The sequence below is a fragment of the Ammodytes marinus genome, assembly GCF_949987685.1.
Source record: "Ammodytes marinus genome assembly, chromosome: 15".
In the NCBI taxonomy this organism is placed as follows: domain Eukaryota; kingdom Metazoa; phylum Chordata; class Actinopteri; order Uranoscopiformes; family Ammodytidae; genus Ammodytes; species Ammodytes marinus.
The window spans coordinates 18,297,761-18,309,827 of NC_137219.1; the positions used below are offsets into that span (position 1 = coordinate 18,297,761).

General features: G+C 42.7%; 1 protein-coding gene across 1 annotated transcript; it reads left to right on the forward strand.

The window, feature by feature from the left end:
* Nucleotides 1-8,506: 8,506 nt before the first annotated feature.
* foxa2 (forkhead box A2) lies at nt 8,507-10,524 on the forward strand (the record flags this gene model as incomplete). The annotated part of the gene is made up of 2 exons (XM_080042428.1): nt 8,507-8,578; nt 9,313-10,524. The coding sequence occupies 2 exons, from the start codon at nt 8,507-8,509 to the stop codon at nt 10,522-10,524; spliced, it is 1,284 nt and encodes a 427-aa protein (XP_079898554.1).
* Between the last annotated feature and the right edge of the window lie 1,543 nt (nt 10,525-12,067).

The following is a 12,067-nucleotide window of genomic DNA, read 5'->3' on the forward strand; positions in this document are numbered from 1 at the left end:
CCTCAACCCAACACCATGTCCCCACCTACATACATTTGTACATTTTACAAAGCAGAGTAGTCAAATGTCTTAAAAAAATTAATAAACTAGTAAACACAGAAAATCAAAACTGAATCATCAAGAAAAACAGGAGCCATCAACAAATAAAACATCATTTACCAAGAACTTAGCATAGGGGAAACTTCCTCTCCTCTCCTTTACATCCTCAGATTATCCACTTCTCCTTTCCACGCTGGGTATCCATGGTCTCCAGACCAAACAAGCAAACAAACAAACCGAACAACAGAGGAAAAAAACCCATCACCCAGACATGGTTGGTATATGGGCTTGTGTGTGTGTGTGTGTGGTAGATGGGGGAAAGATCTTGTTTGCTTTCTGGCCCAGTTCCATTTCACTGTGATGGCAGAGGCGGCCTCCCAGGACACGGCGACCCGTACTTCTGTTTGACTTCAACGTGGTATTCAAGGTGGTCCTCCCCACGCACTGACACATCACCTTAGCTTACGACCCAATACACAGCTGGCTGCAGCCGCGGCCCTGTGTGGCCTTTACCTTAGCTGGCCCTGTACTCTTTAGCTGTCGTTCTTTATACCTGAGAAACCTGTTGGTGTGGCATTCAGCTGCATGGTGGCCTTTAATCCTCACAATACTGTCTTTCAATCATGACTGGTAAATAACGTTTGATGGCTTCCCTCAGGCATACAGCGTACTATTACATTACATTGTCAGTAAAAAGAGAAATGAATAAAGAACCTATTTGTAACTGCTACACCCTTTCTCAAGATACAGTAAATGTCCAATACTAAAGCAACAAAAACCTAAACATTTATACCTTGTATATTGTAGACTTCTCATATATTAACCGTTCAGAGCCCTCTGCCTATAACTATGAGACCCACAGTAGCCAGACTGCTCTCCTTATGCGTCATTTGTCCTTGGTAAAGGACACAAGTCCCAAGAAACACTTTTATCTCCAATCTCTAATACAATCTCACGGTACGCAATGTATTTTCCCTATCTGTTCTTTTCACATTAGAGACCCGGGAGACAAATGCATGCAACCACAGAGGGCATTTATACCTTAAGGATGTGTGTATTGGAGACAAAGGTGTCCAAACACATGACAAGTGTTCGACAAGGATCAACTTTCAATTCCCCTGCATGTTTACCTTTAACCTAATGGGCCTGGACTGTGGCAGTTATGTGTGTCCATTTGCAGGGAATGTTAGGCAAGATGTGTTGATTAAAGGATAGTGAAGGCAATTATTCCAGATACGAGATGTCTCTAAGTCAGAACATAAACTGTGTGTATTGCAGAGAAAAAAGGGTCAAAGCTATGTGTGTGGTGGCCGGTAGGGGCATCACCAAGACATTCTCTTGTTGTAAAAGCTGCGGAGAGAGAGGAAATTAAAGCTGGAAATGGTTTTCCCTCGTCTGGGAAAATGCAGATGAGCTATATAGGTATGTTTGATTTGCTGACTCCAGCTGTGCCCTGGAGAATTCCCCCCTGACCCATCCCATGGACCGGTTGCTGTGTGAGGGCCACATGTATCCACTGTTGCAATGGCAGGCAGGGAAGGCAGGCGCAATACGCACCCCCCCCTTCCAATGAAAGGGGCTGGCCATTGAACTCTCAGGCAAGTGGCAATATTTGCTCACCTGAAATACACACATCTTGCCAATTGGGGTCGGGGTGGGATCGGGGGGGGGGAGGGAACAGGGGAAGGACCCCTTGATGCAGCTGTTGTGGCCCCCGGAGAAAGACCAGACCAGGGGAAGTTTTGTGGCTTGAGGAGGGGTGGGGGCCTCCCTCTCTTGGCGGGGGGCTGTTTAGCGGTGGCGGCCCCCATTGTGTCTTAAAGGAGGCAGGGACCGTATTTGTTGGAAAGCTGCAGGAGGCTGATGAGGTGCTAATCTGTTGAGTGGCTGTGCCATTGGGCCCCTGTTCCCAATGGCCTGTTAGCTGTCAGGGCCTGTAGAGAAAAGGCACAATTTACGGGCCCCGGGCCAGGACTCCCAGTCATCGGTGTCCACGGGTAAGCAAACACAGATTGGACACTTATGTTGTTGCTCTGGTAAGGGCAGGGTTTACCACCGGGCTCCTGGGGTGACACGTAGGCAAGCCTCTTTTCAGCCCTCTTCATGAGTTGTCGGCCCCCTCTTCGCTCCTTCTGTAAACACTACAAATTAGCCATCTGCATATGGATGGGCCCTCAGGTCCATACAGGAAGGAGACAGGAGAAGGGAGAATATATAGACCCTCCTCCTCCAGTGTTAACCCAGATATACACTCTTCCACTATCATCTTTTTAATTTCTACCCTCATGCATACAAAATAAAGGATAGCATATTAGGGCGCAGGGATTTTAGATATGACAGAATCGACCGTGTGCCTGCTCAAGAGAGTGTGAGATGAAGACTGAGGATAATGAAAGCACAGGGCTGGCCGGTTTGTCTGAGATGGGCTCGGGTCAGCAGTCAGAGGTAATCCAAAACTTGAATTTCCCCATCCGCCCTGGAATACAGATAAGACAAGCAGTAGATATGAACCTCACTCACTCACTGACTGACTGGGTGACTGATGGAAAAAGGAAATAGGCCAAAAGCCCTTTTTTCCCTCTGATGTAGAGCTGAGATGTGCGCTAGTGCGCATGTTTTCTCAAGAGGTCTGTCTGTATGTAAACCCAGCAGATTTGTGAAAACAATTGAGTATTGTGACGATCAAAGCAAGATCTGTATTAAAGATTACTACAATATCTGGATAAAACCTGGATTTCATAACATTGTATCAATTCAAAGCTAAAATAAGTGTTCACCAACATATTGAACTATCTTGGTAAAGGATGCCAGTCGATTGTACCCATGTCCCTTGAGTCACATAGGATTAGAAAGACCATTACCGATACACAACTTTTTAATCATGGGGCCGGGTTTGCCCTCTTGTCCAACCTGACGTGGATCTGACAGCATGACGGCCGGGTGTGAACGGCAATAGCTCATCACGGATTATGGCACGGGCTTGATTGTGGTGATATTTAGACACAGAGCTTCCCATGGGAGCCTGGCACTTTAATTACCATAGCACCACTGGCCCCCCTCCTGTTTTAATTGCCTCCAGTCTGTGATTAAATGTGTATTGACTCTGCAGTTGGTCCACTAATGAATAACAATGTGCTGATTTGGTGATATTAAATCTTTTGGCTCTAATACACATCCCGTCCACGTCGCTTCAGAAAAGTTCAGACACTACAAGGAGCCTATGGCTTGTTGAGCACATCCATGCTAGAGTGGGGCAACACACAATTATAAAATATAATCACACAATAAGCCTTAAGTCTATGTTTTTTCATTTTGTGTTGATGTATTCGACCAATCACCTAATTTAGTTTCAAATGTGGCAGATATGTACAATTAATGATCTATTCCTTTCAGGTTGAAATGTTTCAATCATACCTAAAATGTGTCCCTATTTTAATAAGGTGTCCTTCGTGAAATGTTTAGAAGTTAGTTAGTTAGTTAGTTCATATAAATTATTTTCAAGCCCTTAAGCCATTAGAAAGGGTTGCAGGTTGAAAACCCAGTTAATTAAGCAGGTGTATTTCCTTTCTGATGGGCAATAGTGCAGTTTGAAATGTGTGTAATCAATTAAAACATGTTCATGGGTTTCTCATATTAAAAAAAGCTAAACATTTACAATTATAATTGGTAATGAAGAGACCTTCTTTAGAATGTATATAGTTGAATGCTCTAAGCACTTTTTAATACTTACTACTTTACTATAAATAATTCTTAATTATGTATCATTCTTTAATGAAGCCATTTGTTACTTCAACCTAAAGGGCGTCTTATCAGAAAGGTGGTACGTAAATTTGCTTTAAAACTTTATATTGCAACAATCTGAGCTCCTACACACTCCAGCTTTGTTGCACATGAATTCTTGAGTGCCATCTGATCCGTGCATCTCTTGGGATTCTTCTCCTGTGGTCCAATAGATAAACTGTCACCTTGTTTGATAAATGAAGGGCAGCGGTCAACATAGGCTCCTTTAACATGACAAGGGAGAAGTATTGGATCGGCCCTTGGATACAGTCAACATAAAACATATCGAATGGCATTCCTAGTCTCCACATTCCTCTCAATATCAAGAGGTGCGTATTTGAGGATATCCTTAGTGCGTTTACGCCTGTGTTTGCGCCCTGACCCACTGGGGGCCAGTGCAATAACTCTGGACTCCCTCCCACCTTGCGTCTCGTTGCAATGGCCACTCTCGCTTTTTATTTAGCTAAGGTTTGTGTGCCTTCCCAGTCCAGCCGCTTTTCAGATTCATTTCCAGGTAAACACAGTGTGGCCAGCCGCAAACCTGCGGCCAACAGGCGTTGTCACAGCTGTGGCAGATAATGGCAAGTCCAAACTCCAGCCCCGGCTCTGGAATGTTTACTGTCACCACAGGCAAGTTGGCAGCAAACATTTTTTTCCAACGCTTTTTTTTAAAAGAGGGAGACGCTCTCCTTTATTAATTTTATTTTGATGAATTACATGCTTAACCCTTTGCCCTGTGCTGTTTTGTGTGACTAGGTGCACTCAGTGGGGATACAAAGGCCCCCCCAAAAAGGGTCATTCTTAAATCGATTTCAGTTGAGAAAGATCCTTACTTTCAAAGTTGAAACTTAAAAGTTAACACATTCCTGCCAACAACTCCTGGGTGTTTGAAGGAATGTATCGAGAGGTCCGCCTTCCACTCAAAGACCAAGGAGCACCCTGTTTCCATCCCCCTGCTGCCCTGCACCCAAGAACCCCCCAGACACCCAACAGCATCTGTAGCAGAAAACTAGGCTTTGTGTGGTGTCCTCTTAGGGCCTTGCTCGTGTAAGTGTTGTGCTTTCACTTCTCTAACTGACTCATTAAACATTTAGCATTTAGTGTTTGCCCTTATCATAACCAGTAAAGGAATCACACCTGAATGTGTGAAATGTAACACTGATCATCATGGGAGGCTAATAGACCAATAGAGTGGCAAAACTATAGCCTTTGGTAGAGGACAGGTGCAGGGCACTGGTATGGGTATTCTGGATAGAATTATTGTCAACTGATTGAGATAAATGTTGACCTTACAAAAACAATACCTGTGTGATACTTCATTTATTTAGAAAAAATGCAGTACTGTTTTCATTTACAGCATATGCACCCAATGCACCAATTATGTGCTGGGAACAGAATTATTAATGACAAATGCAGCAGCAGTTTGTGTCGTACATTTTGTATTAATGATTGTGAAGCATTTTGAACCACAAAACTACTATTAAAAACACAAAGGCACACACACTTACACACACACACGCACGCACGCACGCACGCACGCACGCACGCACACACACACACACACACACACACACACACCATGCAGACAGCCGTTTTTACTGTGCCAATATACCAAAGAAACAACATGACTCAAAGATACCCTGTACATTAAAAGTAAAAGGATATAATGAGATTTTTTTTATTGCTGTTAGTTCATTTGACAACAATTTGAATTCATTCCATTTTGTGAGTGTAACCTAATATTCCATTATACAGCACGTGTTATTGTCTCATGTTAAATCAGAGTATAATTCTAAATGTGACTTGAACCCCACCACCACCATTTAAGAAAAGGTTGTGCTCAAGGAAAGCCCTATTGCTTTGGTATTGACTAAACTGTACTATTTACTGTATTGGTATAATATGTCTTGCACTTACAGCCGGAACAGAGACAGTTAAGGAGACAGGTTACAGTTCCTCTTCAGCCCAGAAGAGAAATGTTGCAAGCATTGCCCAATTGACTTCTAAAACTTTTGAAAAAGTATATTCTATTCATCTCTTTTTTACATATTTTTTTTTATAGAAACCTGTGATGACATGTTATTGACACTCGTTGTATTAGCACACACACACACATCACACACACATCACAGGAGAAAATCAATGAGGAATGGGCTAGATTGAAAATATAGGTGATAGAGCAGACGCACAAGGCCCAGCAAGAGTTTTTGTTTTTCACTAAAACCAAAATGTGACCTTAACCCAGGTGAGAGGACTTTGGCAGGTTGATGATTAACTATGGAATTAGCAACATGTCTCATCCAGGAACAAAATGTCAAGCAGGTCAAGGACCATTTTAGAATAGGAAAATTTGGAATTACCAGGCCTACATGAAGCACTTATGCTAAAGCCGTATATGCACACTACTGATTGGATTGGGCTAGGCACAGACAAGGTTGGTTTAAGGGTTCAATTAAATATCCAATAGGAGATATTATGTCGAGTTTTCCCACACTTGTGTAACAGCGTGCATGCTTGTGTAACACGAACCACTAGCGTTTTTTTCGTTGTTGATGCACGCGCAGGTGCAAACAGTTTAGGCTTATATTTGTGCTCCTTAAGAAAAACATGTGAAACCCTTTTGATTCGAAATGTTTTTAAACAAATATAATGTATTATTCATGAATATATTTGATAGGCTACAATTCGCTTATTTCTTTAAAACTGTTTTTTTTTAATTATTATTAAAAATAACAACCTTAAACACTTATTTGTTTTTGTTTTTAGCAAGAATGGCATTCAATGCGCAGATCTGAGCGTCTCCAGCAGCTCTCTCCGCGGTGAAATCCCCAATCCTCAAACACACACGCGGGGCTTTTTTTCTCATGATCTCATTTCCAAGTTAAGCAGACTCTGTTAGTCCCTCGTCAACACGACAGGTTTACTCGCCTTTACTAATGGCTCTCTATACTGATAGTTATGCTCTTGCGTAAATATGGAGTCAAATAGATGTACCACTACCGACACGTGGCTGGCACCGGACTGCAGCCTCACCTTGATGTTTGTGTCATACAAATACTGTACAGGCTGCGATAATTCAACAAAAAGGGCCTCAACACACTCGGCCTTGTCCGGCTGACACAGCAACTGCACAAGAAAAAAAATCGTGCACTTCTATTATGTGTAGGGCTTCAAAACAACTACAAGCAAATTAACCAATCGACTACATTGCTGCGTCTTCTGAATAATATTAATTCATTATAATTGTGATTTACATGACCTGTTACTTGCGTTCAGCAATTCACTAATAAAATAGTGCGTAAAGAAGGTTTGGGATGTGACAGCATCCACCGCAGCCCAGTCTATTATGGGTTAAATGATTACGCACATATCCACTGCTAAACAAATAGTTAATGTAGCCTAAGTGGCCATCGATTCTAAAATGTTTCACACACGTTTGATCTGAGAGAATAAGGCTGTGTCGTGGTGCCACAGACGGAGAAGCCAGTTGGAGACATTAACCGAGAGAGGGCGCACTGAAGCTATATTCAACACTAATTAAAACATTTAGGAACACTTATTCAGTCATCCAGGTTAGTATAGCCGGATCAAATAGCCTTTTTCCAGTGACGAGTGGACTTATTAAAACACTTTAATAGAGACAAATATGTAGAAACTAATTCATATAACAACGTCATTGTTAAGCAGATGGGGTAAAGTGATGAAATGGCGTTTGGTTTCACTAATATCAACCCATGTTCATCAAAAGGAGCTTAAATCATTTGAGAGGACTCCAGCGGTGCTCATGTACACCGCACACATGCAGGCCTACATTAACCTAGCAGGTTAAAATGAGGGTTTCAAAGCATAAACATGGCAGTGTCTAACCGACCCATTCACACTTTAAATTGCCTGGATTTAAACTGCAACACAACCCAGGCAATTTACTGCGACACAAGTATCAATGGATGGTTGCATTTATTCTATATTTTTTAAATAGTCTTTCAAGCGGATTTCATTCTTGATCATATGTTTTGAAGTGGTCATGTTTTTGGCGTGGTTTCTTAAACATTAATTAACATATTCAGGCTTAGCTTTATAGCTGTACATTCCTTGAATGCAACGCAATAAAAATGGATTATGATTTCAACTCAGTTGAAGTGAAATAAGCACGCACGGAGGAGGATGTGCGTAATGAAAAAGCACACCAAGGAAGAGAGCCAAAACATGCCTTTTATGGCTCTTTTCTTGCCCCCCGCACTGCCTCGGCCAAAATACAATAAGATTAGTTTATAATGAAGCTTTTCATATAGAAACTATGTTCCTTTCAGTCAGCGCAGGTGTACAATTGGGGTGAGAAGGGGGGAGAGAGTAGAGGGTGGGGGGAGCTTGAGGAGTCTCACGCCTAGGTGCGAGGAGATTATTCAAATAGGGCCCAAGGCGTAGAAGTAGGGATTGGAGGCTTGCCTGGCGCACAGAGCTATATCACAGCGTTAACAGGCAGCACGGAGCGTCATTTGAACTCCAGTCACTGACAGACGCATCTCTCACGGCTGCGGGCTCCATAAGACACACATGCGCCAGTCCTCGACGAAGGGACACACACCGACCGACCTCAAAATACACCCAGTTGGTCCCCAGTCACCTGCTATTAGAGAGAGACTTTTTGGCTTTTCCTCTGCTGGGAGACGCTTTGTATTAGTCCTCCATGATGCTTGGAGCAGTTAAAATGGAAGGACACGAACACACCGACTGGAGCGCCTACTACGGAGAGCCCGAGGTGGGTACCTTAAATATATCTTTTTTTCCCTCTCCCCCCGCCTAAAAGCCGATCCCATTTTTATACAACTCAATATTAGCCCTGAGATAATATTAACTTTGTGATCAAATATTGACTTGAGGCGCCTCCAAATCCTCCCCCATCTCCGCGCAGCAGCGCACTATCCTAACAAAGTTGCTTGACATGTAAAGGGGGAGGTAAACTTTTCACGCGGATTATAATTTCATAAATCTATAGGTATCTTTACCAAAGCAGATTATTTTATGTCGTGTTTCCACTCGACAAACAGTCGAGCCTGTTTGATTTTGGGGAGATTGATTCAAATATGTGTGCTGCCTGCGGTCGCTATTTGGTGGTGCGAGCACGGTCACATTAGGTGTCAACATCCTTTGTCGTCATTAAACATTTTTAGCCGGATTATTTCACTTAATTTACTTTGCCGTGCCAATGGCTTTGAATGCAATGTGGAACGCACAGAGCTGTGTTTTTAAGACAAAAGCAAATGCCTATTTATCTGTCAATGTCCCCTTACCAGAACCAGTGCGCATTTAAAGTAACAGTTATCCTGATCTTAATTTAATTAATGCTATCATTCTGATTTTATAAGGCTTCAAGAAAAACGTATGGGCTATCCCAGTGTTTAGTATTAAGGCCTACATTTGCTTTAATTTCTCAATGTAATAATGCTTGTACCGTGAAACTGATTTGTGCCTCCTTTTCCACACACCTTCCAGTGTTACACCTCTGTTGGAAACATGAACACCGGCCTGGGAATGAACACTATGAATACCTACATGAGCATGTCCGGCATGAACAGCGGTGCCAACATGACGGCCAACTCTATGAACATGTCATACGTCAACACGGGCATGAGTCCCTCCATGACCGGCATGTCCCCGGGCACCGGAGCCATGACCGGCATGGGCCCGGGAATGACGGCCATGAGCGCCGCCCTGAGCCCCAGCATGAGCCCCATGACCGGGCAGCCCGCTTCTATGAACGCCCTCACCTCCTACACCAACATGAACGCAATGAGCCCCATCTACGGACAGTCTAACATCAACAGGTCCCGGGACCCCAAGACCTACCGCAGGAGCTACACGCACGCCAAGCCCCCCTATTCCTACATCTCCCTCATCACCATGGCCATCCAGCAGTCTCCCAGCAAGATGCTGACGCTGGCCGAGATCTACCAGTGGATAATGGACCTGTTCCCCTTTTACCGACAGAACCAGCAGCGCTGGCAGAACTCCATTCGCCACTCTTTGTCGTTCAATGACTGTTTCCTCAAAGTGCCCCGGTCTCCAGACAAACCCGGGAAGGGCTCCTTTTGGACTCTCCACCCGGACTCCGGGAACATGTTTGAGAACGGCTGCTACCTGAGAAGGCAGAAGCGCTTCAAGTGCGACATCAAAAAGCCCATGAAGGATGGCCGCAAGTCTGGAGACGGCGGCTCCTCCAACAGCAGTTCAGAGAGCTGCAACGGCAACGAGTCCCCGCACTCCAACTCTTCTTCCACCAACGACCACAAACGGTCAATGTCGGACATGAAGGCCGGCCCGGCCCTGAGCCCGGAGCACGCCGCCGCCTCGCCAGTGTCGCAGGTCCAGCAGCAGCAGCAGCAGCAGCAACAACAGCAGCAGCAGCACCTCATGGCTCAGCATCACTCGGTCCTCGCGCACGAAGCGCACCTGAAGCCGGAGCACCACTACTCCTTCAACCATCCCTTCTCCATAAATAACCTCATGTCCTCGGAGCAGCAGCATCACAAAATGGACCTTAAGACTTACGAGCAGGTGATGCACTACTCCGGCTATGGCTCCCCTATGGCCGGGGCTCTTTCCATGGGCTCCATGGCAGGGAAAGCTGGCCTGGATCCTTCATCCATACCTGACGCCGCTTACTACCAAGGCGTCTATTCCAGGCCAATCATGAACTCCTCATAAACTCTTTTACCCCTTGCATCCGATGTGGACTTTCCTTCAATTTGTACATTTGTAAAGAAAAATATAGAGTTTGTGTACAATATGTATTTCGGATATTTTTGACGTTTCCCACCGTTTTAGTTGTCGAGTTTGTTCGTAGCCTAATTATTTTGAGAGGATGTTGATGATGATAATAATGATAATAATATTAATGAAAAGTAATGATAATGTGACGAGATCTGTTCAGAAGTCGGCGTCAAGAATGGACCCCAAAGACAAACAAGTTGCTGTAAAATAGCCTATACATCTACATCACCGGATTCCTACATGAATTTAAATGCCTCGCAGGATTTCTTCAATCATTTGTGTAATTCCTATTTATGGCTTGTATATGTGTATTCTTGTAGTGACAAGAACAGAATCTATATTAAAGTGTTATTGGTTTTGTTTTCTGAATATGACAGTGTTTGACCATTATTATTATTATTATTATTATTATTATTATTATTATTATTATTATTATTATTATTATTATTATTATTATTATTATTATTATTATTATTATTATTATTATTATTATTATTATTATTATTATTATTATTATTATTATTATTATTATTATTATTATTATTATTCCACAACAGTAGTCTGTAGAGGCAACAAGCGTCTCCACCATACAACTTTATTAACAGCAAATGGGTTCCTATTGAGAGTGGACATAGGTTAAATTCATATAGATGAATACAATTAAATACAACATAACAGTAGAGGCAAAAAAAAATAATATGAGGGGAAAACATTCATTTAAATTAGTTTACACTGAAAGCACGTTAAATGTTACATTTGTAAAGAGAGATAGAACTAAGTATTCATTGTTTACTATGCACCTTTGGCTGTTAGTGACATAGCCTAGGCTACTTGATAACATGAACAAACCCACTGTTAGTGCACACAATTCATTTGACGAAAACTATTGTTTTTCTCATTCAAAAATATGTTCTCAATGAGATGTGAATTTCTCAGCATGTATTATAATAAGTCGCATGTTTCTAGCAAGGATTAAATAGCTTTGCTCGACAATAGTGTGCACAGGGATATCAATTTGTCAGACATAAAATGCACACACACGAAAACACAATTTCTTTTTATCCCAAACACAATGTTGAATATTTATAATGGGGGGGGGGGAGTGTGTAGCCTACAACACATCAACCCTATTGTAATATGTTGGGAGTGAAACGATGAAGAGGACCACCAACTAAACTACACATTTCAAATATTTCAAATACTCCAAATATGCTGGAAATTAAATTGTTGGTTTATTCTGCAGAAATGTTCACCCGGCCTGCATTCAATCAAATCAAGTAGAACCACTAATATGCACACACGGCACAATTCCCATCTCAAATCCAACCGCTGCAACCATGTGTAGAAAGCGTTGGTCGAATATGAATATACATCCATTAAATTCGACAATTTAACCCCCCCCCACACACACACACAAACTCACAGTGAGACACATCATGATATAGCACTGTCACTCAAACGCCATTCCTGTCTGCCA